The sequence below is a fragment of the Aptenodytes forsteri genome, unplaced genomic scaffold (assembly GCF_000699145.1).
Source record: "Aptenodytes forsteri isolate BGI_AS27 unplaced genomic scaffold, ASM69914v1 Scaffold280, whole genome shotgun sequence".
NCBI lineage: Eukaryota > Metazoa > Chordata > Aves > Sphenisciformes > Spheniscidae > Aptenodytes > Aptenodytes forsteri.
Genome location: NW_008796042.1, coordinates 1,087,265 through 1,104,469, shown reverse-complemented (window position 1 = coordinate 1,104,469; position 17,205 = coordinate 1,087,265). Strand labels below are relative to the sequence as shown.

The following is a 17,205-nucleotide window of genomic DNA, read 5'->3' as shown; positions in this document are numbered from 1 at the left end:
ATACAAGACACTGAATCTATCCAGAGAGAAAAGCAAGCTGCATGCGTGAGCCTCCAGAGCCACCGCTTACCTGGCAGCCTAGGTAGAACCTCACAGACCAGCTTGCTGGTCCTGAAGGCAGGGGGAGCAGCCTAGCATCTTATTTGCAAGGCAAGTCCCTCAAAGCAGATAGAGCTGCCTCACTTGCCCTGGTAATATGCTCTGGGTTACACCACCAGGCCTCATGAGTCTCTGTAATATGATTGGGAAATATGATACACCTGTCCTGAATTAGAGTAGATAAGTTTATCTCCTTTCAGAGCCAACTCACGGATGGGTAGAGATCAGATCAGCTGTAAGAAATTCCTTTTATTGTGCAACTTGTTATTCACAGTAAGGTGAAAATGGCTTCAAAGGTGACCCCATGCACTCTGAGGGATATCTTCTTATATCTAATGTAGTTTATACAAACCAAATTGGTTTTTGCTTCAAACATCTCTCCGCAGCAGAAAATCAATTTCAAGATGCAACGGCTGTGATCTTTCAAGCTAAGGATCCATTGCAAACATGCTAAGTGTTTGGCAATGCAAAGCTGCAGAGAGAGGAGAAGTAATGCACATTATCAACATATGTGCCGTGTCCAAATCAAGTTTTCACTTCCAAGTCAATGAATAATCCACTGCCACTCTAACAACAGTTTCACTAACAGAAGCAAAAATATGTAGTGACCAGATAAGCAAATTTGTTTTAACCCCTACAGCATTCTGGGGCAGCCATTTTAAGCCACTGGATCAGTTATCAGTCAAAATAAAAAACCCTGAAAGTGCAGGGTGTTCACCTGAGATCCACCCAGGCTCTCTGCACCCCTGGGAGCAGGCGTTTTCATCCTCAGGTGATTTGTAACATCCCTGGTTACTCCCCAGTCTCACCCGACCTGCTGCAGCAGCAGCCTCACAGCTCCACAACTTACTGTGCATCTTGTGAACTCACCCCCCTTGCCCTCCATCAGCTTATGTGTCAGTCAGACTACCCGCAAGTGCTTCCCACCACTGCCAAATCTCCAGGAAAACTCCCTTTCACCTCAGCTTGTGCACAACCCTCCCCAGCTCAACTCTCCAAGGATTAGTAAGAAGGTGAAAGCAGCCTCAGGATGAGGATTAGGAGCACTCCTTTCCAACACTGCATGCTCTTCTGCTTTGCATGAAATGATTGTTGCTGTGCATCCTCCTCTGTCTGATGATAGCTGTGTCCTTATTGTCAGTGGCCCCAGGCAGCTAAAGTCCAGTAAAACTTGTAATAGCTATCTAAATTGCATTGGCTTAGCCCAAGAGAGTCGGAGTTAATGTTAGTAATACCCTTGGATCAGGTTGTGACTGCATGTGCTGTTTGGGTCTGACTCTGTGTTTAGAGAAAACAATAATCTCTGCTAGAGAAAATAGCCTGGATGTCCATGGGAGTGATCCAGGAATTGTCAGCAATATCAGAATTCATGAAAACTGCTCAAAGTGCGTCTAACACAGATTCCTCTAAAACCACTTCAAATGCAAGAACAGCATTACAGTACCAGCATGCTGACCTCCATTAAAATAAGTTCAGGCAACTTCTCCAAAGCTGAGAGAAGGAGGCATGGCATTGTATCTTTCTGCTGCAGACACACAGACAGAGACGTGGATCATTATGTGTCTCCATGGTCAGAGTTAGTTGGGAGCATGTAGCGTGTGTTTAATACGCGACACGAGCATGGCCGCTCTGAAGGACCACAGGAGCACTGCAGAGTCGCACGCTCTTTTCAGTAAGAAAACTGAGGATTGGGGGGACTTTGCTCAAGTGCTGTGTTACAAACCTGACCCCATGGTGTAGCTCTGAGCCACTGGGACTGAATTTGCAGCTTACTCGGACAAAGCACAGCCACTCCAGCCCACGGCCAGGAGGTCACGCTGCCAGTTTGCAGAGGGCCCTGCCGCAGCATTAAGGTGCCTCGTGCGCTCTGAGCATCCTGGCAGAGGACTCCCTGCTGCAGCAGAAACAGCTGCTACCCTACAGGGAAAGCAACCCTCTCCCTCACGCAGGGTAGAACTAAGAAATTTTAAAACTAGGAAGACTTTTATCAACTTGACCTTTAGATGGGAGTTTGCTTCTTCCCACTTCTCTCAGTTTGAGTGGCGGGAACAGGCTAGCCAGGACACTTCTGTCTGTAACCAGCTCACAGCCCAAGGGAGGAAAGCTTGGGTCGCAGAAACTACAGGAAAAAGTATGTTTACAATCAGTAAATTTGTTCACACTGAAGATCTCTTTTTTCCACCCTTCTCTTAAAAATAACCCTAAACACATTTCTACTGGCTTGCAGACTCCAAAATGTTTCAGCCTGGGAACAGTCCCGATTTTGCAATATCCTTCTTTTATTACGTGTATCAGGTTACATATAAGCTTTCAAAGCTCCATTTCGTCTCCCTTTTTTTTTCCTTGGTTGGTTGGTTGGTTTTACAACCAAATTTAACCCTGTACAGTAGCAATGTCTTGTCTGGACACTTCTTTCACATAAATCACAGGAAAATAAGAGACAACAGTCATTGTGATGGGCAGTTCATAGATAATTGCTAGACAAGCGCTTATGCAAAACCCAACCTTGAAACTCAGTCATTTTTTCTTTTGTACGTCACACGCAACCAGCTTGGATTTCCTTAGTGCCCAAGTAATACCAGAGAAAACAAAACAGCCCCCTACACCACAAAAGCAGCATTCTTACCTGCAAATGTATATGTTGCTTTTCGTCAGCTCTAAGCTAAAATGCACCTCAACTCGAAACTTAATTAGACTCAGTTGGAGAGGTAGTAGCTTGTAACAGGTTTTTATTCTTACAGGGTTCTGAAGGCACTTCCAGTGAGTAACAGAACAGTGGACATATGGAAAACATCCATAAACCTGGAATAATTCCACTGGATTTTAGCCCTTAAGTCTCAATGTAAGCTGGACACCCGTACCAGACTTCCTTAAACTCTTCAGCCGTCTAAAGCAGCCGCATAATATTAAAACTGGAGCTGGACTGATCATTTGACATTAATTTAGCCAGAACATTAATGAGCTACAGTTTCTTCTGCTGCTTGTATGTTGATCCTCAGCGGTTTGTAATCTGCTTGATTTTGCTTCCTTTACCAGTTCCACAAACAATTCTAGCCCATAGCTTTTCACTAAAGCTTTTAAGATTTGAAATTTGAGCAGCGCAGATCCTATTACACAATTGTGGTCAGAGTCCAAGCCGTGAAGAATACCAGCCAGCTACACTGCAGACCCTGGTTTGCTTAGGGCAGTGTGGTGGGTTGACCCTGGCTGGCAGCTAAGCCCCTACCCAGTCACTCACTCACTCCCCCCAAACGGGATCGGGGAAAGAATCGGAAGGGCAAAAGTGAGAAAAACTTGTCGGTTAAGATAAAGTGAGTTTAGTAAGTGAAGGAAAAGGAAAAAAAAACCAAACAAACAAGTAACGCAAAGGCAGTCACTCACCACCTGCAGACTGATGCCCAGTCAGTCTCCGAGCAACACCTACTGTGGAAAAACTCCCCCCCCCGTTTTGTTGCTGAGCTTGACGTTATATGGTATAGGAGATCTCTTTGGTCAGTTTGGGTCAGCTGTCCCGGCTGTGTCCCCTCCCAACCTCTTGCCCAACCCCAGCCTACTCACTGGGGCAGCAGAATGAGAGATGGCGAAGGCCTTGACACTGTGCAAGCACAACAATAACTAAAACATTGTTGTGCGTTATCATCAACGCTGTTTTGGTCACCAGTCTAAAACACAGCACCATACAGGCTGCTATGAGGAAAATTAACTCCATCCAAACCAGACCCTGTACAGGCAGATAATAAGGGACCATGGGGCTAACTCCAGACACTGCCAGTCCATTGCCAGTCCAGTACTGCTGGTATTTCATGCAACAAAACCTAATACTTGGCTTTCTCTCTGTTCAAAACATTCAGTCTTCACTAAAAGTTTGGGAAACTGAGGCAGGGAAATTAAGTAAGCTATCCCAAGTTGCTCCTAGAAGCAGAAGGGATTAGCACTCAGGGCTGGTGCTTGTCTTGAACCACAGTCCTCCAGTCTTCATCCACCAGCCCCATTTTCCTGTTGCCTCACTGGATAATCAAAGATCTTTGAATTCAGTTTCCATCTCTTTACTACTAAATTACTACATCGGTATATTGCAAGCTGAGGTTCCAAGCATTGATGCTTTGTGTTGTTATCTCATGGCACTGTGCTGGTACAGAGAGAGGATGAGCACAAAATACCTGGAAATCACATAAGCAGCAAGGTAGAGACTGTTAGACTTCCCCAGCCCAACTAAAACAAGGTAGATTTGTTCTCACGAGAACATGGGTCTCCTTCGGGAGGGAAGGGAAGGTTAAGGTGCTTTTTTGGTTTTTTTTTGCATCACCTTGGTTGGATCTTTAAAAGGCAGTAGTAGTTCTAGCCCTAAGTTTCCTGTTCTGAATCTAATTTTCCCAAGGCAGAAGAAGTGACTTACCTGGAGATCATAAAGGCTGTCACAAAGCTCAACAGCCAGGATTAGAACCATATTTCCTATTTTATCTTCTGTTCTTTCAAGTCAGTGCAAAATATTACCAAAAAGCATTACTACCAAATGACATTAGGGCTTAAGAGGTATAGGCATAGGAGCCCATCTAGATACACCTATCAATGTCACGTGTATCTGTTCACAGCACGGTAATAAATGTCTAGGCAAGTAACAAACACAAAGCAAAAAAGGTTAATCTGTCTCTGGTGTATTTTAATAAGTGAAATAAACCTAAAGGTGCGAGTTGGATTTCAGCAGCAGTTAACCTTTCCCCTGACACGATGCACGGTCTCTTTGCGGGGATGCTAAGCAGAAGATTTGCTAAATGCCATATTGGGGCTAACTCTGGAGACTGCCAGTCCATTGCCTGCTTACCTAAAGCTTCCCAGGAGTCAGGCTGATACCCTCAGGCTTCTCCGAAAACACTGCTGATCCATAGGGCTAATCTCATTTCTTGGACCATGAAACAAGCTGCAGTCTAAGGGTTACGGCCGATGGATGCATGAGACACTATCACCAGTTTGCTGAGTGGCTGCTGCTCCCCGGGTCTGTTAGGTACTTGGTGGCTTTTGGGCCTGCAAGAGACTTAGCTGAATGATGCTACTCACTTGTAGGGGACACCATGCCTGATGTTACCTTCTCCACTGCCTGCCTTCCACCGCCCCCAAACAAGTTCACAGTGATCACCACAGCGCGTGTTTTGGAATAGGAGGGGTTTGGTATAGCTTTTGGGTTTCACAAAGTGCAAGAGAGCTGAAAAGTTGGTCAAACAACTTCCTAGAATACATCCCTGCAGGTCCCATGGGTCTGTGTGCTCAAGCACACACGTGTAGTGAGGTAGCGTTTCTGCTAAGGCAAAGAAGAGCATTACCTGTTTAGGGAGCTTTGGCTGTCAGCAGAATGGATAGTTTTGGCTTAGGTGGAAAATAATAAAGCTGTAGGTCTGAGGTCCTGATCAGAACGTACCCACCGGATGCTGGCCTTTAAAACTGATGCCAAGTTGTTCACTTATTTGAATTTTCAGAATTGAAGTGCCAGCAGCTGGGCAGTCCCGGGCTGCAGGCGCAGTACATGTGTGAACATGTTAAGCTGCAGGCTCTTGGGAGCTGCTTTCCCATGTGAGCACTAGACAGGGAATTATTACCACTTGCCTGTCACCACCAGCGTGAAAAGCAGGTGTGATAGTTCCCGGTTCAATTAAATAGAAGGAGCCCAAAGTCACTACCCTTCTTTGTGAAGTGGGTCCATTCCATTTTAAGTGCTTCCCTTTGTTTCCTGCGCCACTTGGTGATATGTAAACAATGCTATCTTCCACCATGAAATGACAGTTTGCTCCAGCCCTTTCATAACAGAAGCCCTTGAGGTTTGCACCAAGGGAGCTTGGTCAGGTAGTCATCACTGCAGCACACAGAAAGCATTTATACCCTGCAACATTTTGTAAATAAAGAGTTACACTGGTTCTGCCTCTAAAGCCGGGGAGATTTACACATATGGCTTTCTCCCAGCACTGAGGGAGGAGAAACTGAGGCAGTAAAATTCTGAAAGCCAGCAATTTATTCAAGAAGGGATGCTGAGAGCACTTGAAGGCTCAAAGCTTGTGGTATTTTGCCTATAGTTTGCAGCACAGAGAATAAAGGATAGGATTTTCATTAAACCCTAGCATTTTTAGAGGCATAAGCTGTATTTTTTTCAAGTCACATTGATGGTCTTGCAAAAGTTTTCTTCAAAAGTTGTTATTACACAAGAGCTGTATGCGCAGCTCTTGGTGATTCACTGCCTGTTAGCCATTGCTGTAGTGGGAGCTGCTCCAAAGGGCCAGCTAGAAAAGGACTTTCCAGTTCTCTCCTATTCCTAAGACCTCTTCTGAGGTCTTCTGACCTATTCTCCTTTGGCAGCCACCTCACTCCCACATAACTATTGCACCTGACATGACCTCTGGTTAATAACTTATCTCCAAAACCTGAAGAAATCATTTGTGCCAAGTCTGCCTACACTAAATGACTTTGGGAGAAAGGTACTTTGTGACCCATGGTTCCCTGCTCACAGGTGTGACTGGGGGAATCCCAAACTTTTTCTTCAGTACTTCACATCTTGGGCTACAAGATACCTGGGAAGCAAAACCAGGTAATATCCCTTTTCTTTTCTCAGAGCAGCCTCTAGTTTTAATTACCTCCTCTATTCCTTTGCTAGCAGCAGTTCATGGGAGTTCCCTCTTCTGTAGCCGGGAAATTGGGAAACACAAATATGACACAATTACCTTCAATTACCAAAATATTACTTTTATGGGAGAAAAGTGAAAATTCTGGCTTATTCCAGATCTGAAGCAGTGAGAGACACATAGTGAGATTATAGGGGAGTTTTCAGTGACCGAGGCTCACCCATGGCCTTCAGAGAGGAGAAATAATCATGTTACTGCCTTTTCTCCCAGCTTCACAGTGGTTTGTATCCTTTAATCTCACACACTGAATCCTCTGTTTGCTTGGGTTTTGGAGATTCAACAACCCCCATGTGCAGTTAGCACACAGCAGGACTCCCCCATTACTTGCTGGTTTGATCCTCGCCACAGCCATAAATGACTGCCCTGCCTCTGTATACAAAACATGTACGTGGATCAGATACAAATTCAAATGTGCAACACGGCTCCACCCACGCTGTCTGCAGAAGACAAAGTCATCCACAGCAGTGAAAAGTGCAAAGATAATTCAGTGTTTTCCACTTGGTCCCAGGTGATGTTTCTTAGCATCCCTTGGCACATCCCTCCTTGCACACCTGCCTCACCCCCCAAAAGCTATCGAAATGCTTGTTTTGCTGAGTCCAAGTCTTGTTTTGGTCTCCAAGGCTCTTCCACCTGTGTTTCCAGAGAGATTAATAAATACTGTGCACACCAAACTTCTGTAGGGCCCATCACAGGAGCCCCGGTATCCCTCTAAAACATTTAAAGTTTGGGTTTTTGCCATCCATTCTCTTTGAATGTATGACTGCCAACAGGCCAATAATGGCTACATGCCTTGCAGACAACATCCGTTGTTCAACCTGGAGTGCCATGTCCTTATTTTTATTTGAATGATTCTTCTCCTGTCCCATAATACACAAGGACCCCCAATGGTTTTGCATTTGAGCTCCATCTGGTGCATCTTGGCTGCGTGTAGCAACATCTCAGTGCCCATCCCCGCTGTGTAAGTCCTCAAGCAGGTCAAGACATCACCATGTCCCAGCGCTGACTCATGGCTGTGCTCTCGCAAGGGTTGATGACAAGCTCTTTGGTGCTCTCATTCGTGTCCCCAATCGTCTCAGTGTCCAAACAGAAGCGTGAAGCTACGTGTTCAATGTGTGACCCAACTTTACCCCATCGCTGAGGAGAGAGAAACACGTGAGAGGAGAAACAGGGGTGAACAAGTTTCCTCCTCATTATGCTTTTACTATACTGTTCCAGCATCAAGAGGACAGTCGTCACTAAGCCTTTGCGGCCTGATGCTGGGAAGTACAGGGTCCCCTAGCCCACACCTAGCAAAACACACGCTGAGCGTTTCTCCCATCAGAAGCACACTCATTTAAGGTCAGCCTCTGCCTGGCTTCAGGAAGATAGTATATTACTAACAGCTTTTTTCCCAGGTCACTGGTTCAAATGTCAGCTCGATGATTAACTGCAAAGAAATGTTAGCATCTGCTGGCCGACTGGCAGCCCGTGTGAACTAAATTGCCAGTTTTGGTTTGACTTCTGCAGATAAGTATCCAGATCACCACCCGCACTAATAGACATCAACACACTCAACAAGAGACAAAGGGCCAAACGGGCCAGAGTCTGTACTCCCAGCTAGAGAGACTGTGCTTCCCAGAGGAAGTCAGAGCACACGGGCGATTTGATGTGCAGTAATACTATGCTGAAAGAAAGGGAACTTCAAAGAAAATGGGGGATCAATGAAAGGGCTCACCTGCTTGTTGTCACCTTCTTTGCAAGGTGACAGCAGCACCTGGGAACCGGGGAAGAGGGTGTACACAGACAAGCACAGCTGCTGCTGGCGGACTTGGTAGTTGTATGTGTACGTCCATTCCTGCAAAGAGGAAGAAAAAGAAAGGAGGTGAGAGATCAGGGTGGATTCTTGGTATTCTTCTATCTGGAAAGCAAACACTTTGGCTTGGATCCTGCCCCCTCGGAAACCAAGCACAAACCTCATTGACTTCAAGAGGCACTAGGACAGGTCACTGAGACGTTTCAAGCCTCCTCAAAACTGCAGCTGTCACTGGGGGACTGTATGTACCAAAGAAAATGTCTACAAAAGCTGCTGGAAGAAAATGGTTCACGAGGCAAAGGATTTCATAGCCAGAACTGGGCTGTGGTTAGGGAACACGGGGATGGAAAAATGGCAAAAGAGGCAGAAACGTGCAACCACACAATGTGCAATCCTCTTTTTCTGAGGAAGAGCAGCAGAAATGCTTTGCGGCTAGCAGTGGGAGAGAGGAGGTGATATACAGCAAATGTTTGCAATTCCTGGGATTCTGTTCCCGAAAATCACAAAAATCAGGAGTAAAGCTCCCCTTTATATCAAAGGAGCAGGACCAAACTCCAAACGTTTTCTTTACTGGTTTGCTATGACCACTGCTATTCCTGCTCCCCTGGGCTGTCCTGGAGGCTTTTTTCTCATGCTGCTTTTCACATTCACCTGCTCTTTATCAGCTCCTCAGCCCAAGAAATAATCTTTGGGTGAGCAGAGACTCTTGGTCCTGTGTAAAGCTCTCTGGGATTATCATCTTTTCCACCCATGGATGTTTTTCTTGGGAGAAAACCAGAAAAGGCTGATAGTTTGACCAGGATTTCCAAATGTACTGGACAAAGCATCATGTATGTACAGATACGCTGCTTAGCCCAGTAGTATTTCACAGTTTATTCCAATGTTTATTCCAATTGAACGTTTCCTGTCATTCACCTGTATTCGTATTACCCAAGAGCACCTCCTGAGGATCTAAGACTGTCCAGGCAGGGATGTCTCCCTGCTATTTGTGTGTGGACACAAGCAGACGAGCTGCTTTGGCTTATGGGAAACCACAAACCATGCTTTTACATAACCCGAGAGTGACTTCTGGAACAAGTTTTTTGCTTATAACTTTGTGAGAGTATTAACTTTAAAATCAGAGCTTGAAGGGGTTTCTGAGGGCCTCTAGCCAGGGTGCAAAGCAGGATCAACTCCTGCTGTGTAAACAGCTCTGAGATAGTAGTCAGGCAAGCAGCAGTGGGAGCAAATGGAAAGCAGGTTGCTGAGCCATGGCAGGGCAGGTGAGCAGGACTGGAGGACAAACAGCAGACTGGCTTCACTAGCAGAGGGCAATAACCACACTGGAGAGAGCAAGGCCAGGGAGCACGAGGGTTTCCGCAATAGGCTCCAAGAGCCAAGGCAAATGCTTTGACAGGGTACAGGCTATGAGAAAAAGCTGCTGTGAAAGAAAAGGTGCAGAGAGAAAGCAAAACAGTTGAGACCTCAGATACGGTGGAGTCAGAGCTCCAGGAGGAGTGAAGTGAGCAGGGGTGTTGGCAATGGAGGGGAAGGCAGTGCTCAAACGCGTGGCAGTTTAGGCTGGGTCTGGAAAAATGAAGGTTAAAAGGTGCTCCTGGGAGGCTGCAACCCTTTCTGAGTGCCAGAGGGGGAAGTAAAGAACGGCTGTCCTGATCTCAGAGGTGGGATGCCTGCAGATCCCCCGACTTTGAATGGTGGAGGCTTTGGGTTGCATTAGCATGAGTCATTAGAGCAGGGAAACACATCCACGCCTTTGGTATTTGTCACCGTCAGCAGCTTTAACTCCTCTCCCTGACTTCAAAACAAACAGCTACAAGCATTTAATTCCTGGGAATATAAATCCCACTTCATTCAGGTTCTTAGGCACCTGGAAGGGAAAACACGCTTTTGCACAGCAGACCCAGATCCACAAGGACTTCACACTGTGATCCTCACACCCCACATTTCTTAGCCTACTACTCCCCACCAGCTAATGGAAATCAAACCTGGCTTTCTGAACAGCCCGCCCACAGGCTTCTCAGCGAGTGCTCCCCAGGATTTCGGCACATAACAAGCATTCATTTTCAAAGCCGTAGTCTGCACTCAAAGGGCCTCCTGGCAACTACTTCTTCTTTGTCAGATGGAGCAGAATTTACCTGATCCTACAGTGAACATGTTCCAGACATCCCAACCATGCACATTGTCAGCTGTTGTGTAAACTACCAGCCTGGGAAATCAGGTGCCAAATTAGTCCTGCATCTGTGAAGAATCAAGCCCTACGGGGCAAGCTCCAACACCTGTTCTTGGTGCTGCTACAAGCTGCTTTGAAAACCTGCTTTACATTTTTAACCAATTGTTCGTCATTTTAGCTCAGGACAGGGCTGAAGCTGCATCCGTGAGGCTCCTCAGCAGCAGCAAGTTAATCCTGTAACTCATGTATATGTTGAATCCCCCAACTAACTCAGGCCATGGGACTTTTTTTGTTTGTTTGTTTTGAGCTCTTAACCTCCTTGCTTCACTGAGGCACCTCATGGAGGACTGCTCCTCTCAGAGGTTCTCCATGCTTTTCTTCCAGGCCAGACTCTGTTCAAGCCTTCCCAATATTCACATCCTCTCAAGGTAGGACCATCCTCTCATTCAGCAAAGTGCCATAGGATAGACAGGGTGGTGGTAACCATCTCTCCTAAGCTGTTGTTCATCATAAGAAATGAGGCCTTCAGAGCTAGATATATGCATCAGTTCGATAGCTGACATTGGATCCTCACCTCTTGCCCCCAGGCTGTCCTGCTACTATCTTTATCTAAACTGACAGATTTTCACATGGCTCTTCTATTTTGGCAGAATGGCTTTTTATGGAAGCCAGTCCTGTTGAAAATGTTTTATCCGGTTCTAATCATGTCTTGTCTCTTTTCAGCCCTAGATGAAAGCCAGAGAAAATGGCAGAAAATGAAGAAATTCGGCAGGGGGAGGAAGTCACTTGAACACCACAGAATCCATTAAAAGCTTTGACTTAAAATACAGGCAAATAGCCATGCAAATTTTTATCTTACCCCATCTCTTCCCTTATTTGTATCATCAGTTGGGATGAAAATTCCTGCTTTTTTTCCCATGGGAAACTACTTTACTTTATCTTCTAAACCCTGGCACACTGAGCACTCACGTGGCCAGCACAGCAGTAACAACAGCAGAGCTTCACACCCTGGAGGTTGTGGTGGATGGAGCCCAGGGTACTCCTATGAAGAGAGACCTTCAAGGAGCTAACATGGCTTCAGGGCTGCAGACTGACCTGAAGAGATGCCAACGGGGTTTAGAGCTGACCCTGGCACCAAGGAAAAACAGACATACGAGGTGAAACTGAGATTGAGATCTCCTGCCTTTTCAAAGACAAAGTGGCTCCTGATGAAGTAGTGGTGGAGCAAGGAGGAAGAGGGTGGACTGGGTGAGCAGAGTGACCAGCTGCGCACCACAACCAGCAGTCCCCTTCCTCCAAAGCCTCGGATAACACTAACCCCCATCTGAGGCTTGCAACTATTTTTCAAGGCTTTAGCATCATTTGAGCAGGCATCTGTCACTGTTACTCAGCATCATTGTGAATTAAGGAAATTATTTTAAAATGTGACCTTCGGCTTGGCGCAGCCTGGCTGGCAGAAGGAGAAAGGAGCCCCTCAGCCTAGAAAGGAGCAGCCCCATGGGAGCCCAGCGTTACGTGACAGAGCTGTACATGCTCTGCTGCTGAGCAAGAGGTCAGCCGTACCCTAAAGCCGGGGTAGCAGCTAGCAAAAAATGTTTCTGAAGAAGCTGGGAACAACCTCAGCCCTCAATTATCTTTTTAAAATCACAGGGAAGGATTTCCCAAGGCACGTGACTGCATGGGTCACCTAAGGATACCAAAGTGCTTCACTCATCAAAAGGCTCTGGGATGCAACTAGCACTTGCACACACCTCAGGAGAGGGAAAGCAAAGTACAAAAGGTGCCCATGGCAGATGGGGTGCAGAGGTGACACTGCTGCCAGCCAGCCCCTCTGCTCGGCCAGCTCAGCCCGGCTCCCGCAGCTCCAGCCGGCCTGCAGCAGGGGCAGGACATGCCCATGGAGGAGAAGAACGAAGACTTTTGAGGGGAGGAAGGTCAGAAGAGAATTTTTATGGCTGAGATGTCTCAGGAGGGACACTGTCAGGTTAGTTTGGATAGATGCTAAATGTTCTCCCAAGAAAGTGCAGATCTAGTCAGTCCCCAGAGGTCCTCGAGCCAACTGGGGTAAGCTTCAGTGCCACATCAGGCAGATTACCACATTGCATTTCCTTCACAGTGGGAGTCAAGGACATGCCATCCAAATGCAATGGCAGCCAGTCAGCTCCAAGGCCCAGATATTTTGGGGTGCAGGCCAGGGAAATGGATGCTGCAACCTTCCCACTGTTTCCTCACTTGTCTAGAAGATGACTAAGTTTACACTCATCTTGCGGCTACTGCTTACATGTATGTGAGTATCTAGTATAAGAGTTTTCTGCTTTTTTATCTGAAGTACGTCAGGTTTCATGGAACTGCTAATGATTAATGGTTTATTAAATAAATCCCAGAGTCAGATGTCTATTCCAAAGATGTATATACTAATATCAACTGACACTTAATTTGAAAAGAAAAACCAATCACTCACATCTTCATCAGATAGACCAGGGCAAAATTATGATCAATTATTTTCCCTCAGATGTACTTCTCTTGTGAAAAACTAAATCAATCATTTCATTTAGCAAATGAGACACAAATAAGAGTACCAAGGCTCCGGTGGGCAGGAGTGCAGGCAGAGCCTGCTGTGCCCTGGGGATGGGCACCACTGCATAAAGATCCAGCGGCATAAAAATGCCAGTCACTCTCTCAAGAGCAGGTCCCTCTGAGAGCCACTCCAGGGCACAGAGCCTGCCCTGACTGCTACCAGACCTTTTGGAGAGGGGAGGGCCAAGTGGATCCCAGGGATAAGAAAGAGCTCTCCTACACAAAGATGAGGGGTCTTCTTGTGCCTCAGGGCCCTTTTAGTAATTCAGGACTAACACCACATACCACCAGGGTGGGTTTGTGAGATCTGCTAGGGGTGTAAATCCGATTTCACCACAGCCAATACTCTTCTCAGTTTACCCAAACTATGGATGTAGCTAGAGGGCTCACAACCTCCTTCCCCTGCACTACAGATAGAAAAAAACTAAAATAAAGAGCAATTGATTGCCATCTGACAGCTCCTGTTCCTCTCTCCTTAAACCATGGTGATGTATGACAGCTCAGATCTTCTCACACCTGGTCCCAGGACTTCATGCCTGTAATGTTGGTAAAGGGCTTGGGGAGCCTAGTAGGGAAACAGCTACAGAACGGCAATCAAGCACCCAAATTAATGCTACTAACACTGATAATAAAGGATCTGGATGGCCAGGATATTTCCATAGTACTTACTGAATGCCAGGAAAGCACAGCTTTGATTTAGCTAAGCCTATTTTCAAATAAGGGTAAGAATAGGGTAAACAAGATGTGACTTCAGTATGTTGAAAGTGAAGATTATTGCATATGAAATTAAGCAGCATTCAGGACTGCTGCATAATGTATCCTACACAGCCCGGTGACTATAACCCCCATGTCATCCACAAGTTCAGGTGGTCTTGTAACAATTGTGTAATTAAAATACAAGTTTCTATTCACAATGAAAATTTAAATATCCTGCTTTCATCTGAAATATTCTCCATGGGTAGAGGTAACAGAAAACTATCCTAGAAAGACAGAGAAAGATAAAAGGAAAAGGTTTTTCTCTATTTCTGCCTGTGTATTGAGTGTAGCTATTCAGCAATCTGTTTGCAGTGCATTTTTCTGTTCCGCTGCAGAGTTAGTCCTGGATGTGCACAAGAAATGGAGTTGCCATCCAGTGGGGAGTGTTGACCTATTGCAAACTGCTGCAGAATCAGAATGAGAAGTTGAAAAGTTTGTGGCATGAAAAATTCCAAAAATTTACTCCACAGAAATGTCAAAACAAAATGTGTTTGATGGGAATGAAACAATCCAACTTGTTGGCATGACATTTCTCATTTTAAAATATCACACCAAATTGATATTTCAGAAAGACCAATGCCATTTCATTTTGAAATGTTAGCTTGCAGCAGCATCTTCCATTCTGATTTTCCCAGATTTTCTTTAAAAACATCCAATTCATTGAAAGTTGCAATTGTCACTAAAGCATTTTTTTTTCCTTCAGCAGAGTTGACCCTGCAAAACATGATGATCTGCTCTCATCAGCTCGCTTCTCTTGCTGTTTGTGTAAAAGTCCATGTAGCAGCGGAAGAAAGAAAAAGAATTCCAAAACCTGGAAACCAGTTAAACCATAAGAACTGTAACTATGCGGTACTTGCAGTTATATTCACTATATTTTCTGAACTGACTAAAATTCAAGTAGTCACTGCTGATTTTACCAGACTGTGAAGCAGATATTATTTTCCTGACTAAAGGTAGGCATGCAACTGCATGCGAAAGAGATGCACATAATGACATGCTTCATTTGCACATGCAAACCAGGGACATTTTCAGCAGCATCTCCAGGCTGGGCCTTTTATATGCATAGCTACCTGGTTTGAATGTGTAATCATGAGGGTTAAGGATGTACAGTCAAGTGGAAGCAAGCACACCATTGCCTATTAAATTATTTCACGGCACCCCGAAGAAGCGAGTGATTGTTATCCTCCCTGTTTTATAGATGGGAACAGTGAGAAAACTTCCTGACATGCCCAAAATCACAAAGGGAGCCTGAAGCAAAGGCAGGTTTTGAAGCTGTCTCTTCAGGGTCTTGCTCCAGTGACTCCGCTGCAAAGCACATGTGCCTGCTCTTGGCTCTAACATTTCATAGAATATGCTTTTGAGAACATTGATTCATATGGCTTTTTCTCATTTCAATGAGATTGAAAAAACTGAGATCATCCTCATTAAATTCTCACTAGTTTAATGGGCAATCTAATATTGACAGAATGCAGACTATGAAGTTATAAATACCATTGTGATTCAGTGCATTTTGAAAGAAATAAGGCTGAAAGATGAGAGGAAATTATAGTTCTCTTTGTCTTTTTCTGATCTCTGCAGATGAACGGCGCGTGGCGTTCCTGAGCAGCAGTAAGTGCTCGGCACAGGCTAGCACAGAGATAAGCGGTCCACCTTGTACTGTGGCTCCTGCTCCAGTCCCTGCTGCTGCCCAGGGCCTCCACTGAGGTAAGGAGGACTTACCGGGGTTTAACTACATGCTACCTTAGGAAAGGGGCTGGCAGAACAGGTAATCCTCCAACAGAGCTTTAGCAAACTTAGGAAATCACCTTGAACCTGCCCCAGAGCCTTCTCTCCAGCCAGTGTCATGGGGATAGGCAACACATCTTACCTGTGCCGTTGCTGCCGTGCCTTTGCTGCTGATGCAAGGATTTAAGCTCAGGACGGGGAACTCTTGGGCTTCAGACTTGTGTGACTCCAGGCAGCTCTGCCTTTGCCTGATCATCCCAGTCTGATAGAGCGATTCCTTGGGAATCCTGTGGGAACAACGTGAAAACAACATCCCTATTCCCCCAGGCACACGGAGTACTCAAAGGGAGGCTCAGTGGGGTAAGGAGGGTGCAGTCACACCATTTCACCTTCAGAAAATGAGAGTGGCAAGATCTATTACAATACTGACCCACTGAGAGCAGTACATGGTCAGGGATGCTGCAGAAGCAGCACTCAGAGATGGATGGCCAGCCTTTCTACGAGGAAAAAATAAATAACACTGCACAAGGCAAACAGAGGAGGAAGGAATAGACTGTGAGCAGGCTGAAGGTCAGCCTTCAGCTTACAGGGGTGGGGAACTTTATAATAAACCACCACAGAGCCCTGGCATTCCCTGTGAATGCTGCTGTGCCATGCCACACATGGCAAAAAAGGAAGAAAACAGCTATAAATCATTTTCACACTGTGATTCTGCACTCAGCCATTGCACCAGCAGGTCCCTGGAGGTATCTCCAAAATACTTGCACCCTTTTTCAGGATGGTTCCTGATAGTGACCGGGGGAATGGATGCAATGGTTTCTGGAGCGATTTTGGTGATTAAAAGGGATATCTGCATAAAAGCAACTGTGGAAGTGCATATTAAGCAAAGCATTAAGCTAGGAGTAAGGCAGAGCCACCTGAATACAGGTCATAAACTCCTAGAGTGGATGGTTTCACAACAGAGAAGTCTTGAGTATCACAGAACAGTGTGAAAGGACTGGAAATAGGTGCTTTTTTTGTAAGCAAGAGTCATTAAGTACTGAAACAACCCACCAGAGGCTACAGTGGATTTTCCACCTTAGGATACTTTTGTAAGGAAAACTGGCTATTTCCCTATACCACCTGTCCTGCAGCTTGGGCAGGAGGATACCTGAGGAAGCCCTAAGAGCTAAGAGAAATAACTGGTGCTTTGCCCCTCACCAGCTCTGCAGCAAAGAGCCACGGAGTCTATAAGACTGCTTAGAGAAAGCAGGATCACAGATCATAGAATCACAGAATCATAGAGTAGTTGGGGTTGGAAGGGACCTCTAAAGGTCATCTAGTCCACCCCCCCTGCCGTGGGCAGGGACATCTTCAACTAGATCAGGTTGCTCAGAGCCCCGTCCAACCTGGCCTTGAATGTTTCCAGGGATGGGGCATCC

The 17,205-nt window shown here is 45.8% G+C and overlaps 1 protein-coding gene across 1 annotated transcript in view; it reads right to left on the bottom strand.

The window, feature by feature from the left end:
* Nucleotides 1–7,493: 7,493 nt before the first annotated feature.
* The window catches only part of GALNT14 (polypeptide N-acetylgalactosaminyltransferase 14), a 155,917-nt gene continuing 146,205 nt past the window's right edge, over nt 7,494–17,205 (bottom strand). Inside the window, exons 24-26 of the mRNA XM_009285585.1 lie at nt 15,927–16,071; nt 8,479–8,598; nt 7,494–7,898 (exon numbers count right to left, since the gene is read on the bottom strand). Of these exons, the coding sequence (XP_009283860.1) occupies nt 7,740–7,898; nt 8,479–8,598; nt 15,927–16,071 (424 nt within the window). The 3' untranslated portion in view covers nt 7,494–7,739. The remainder of the gene's footprint in view (nt 7,899–8,478; nt 8,599–15,926; nt 16,072–17,205) is intronic.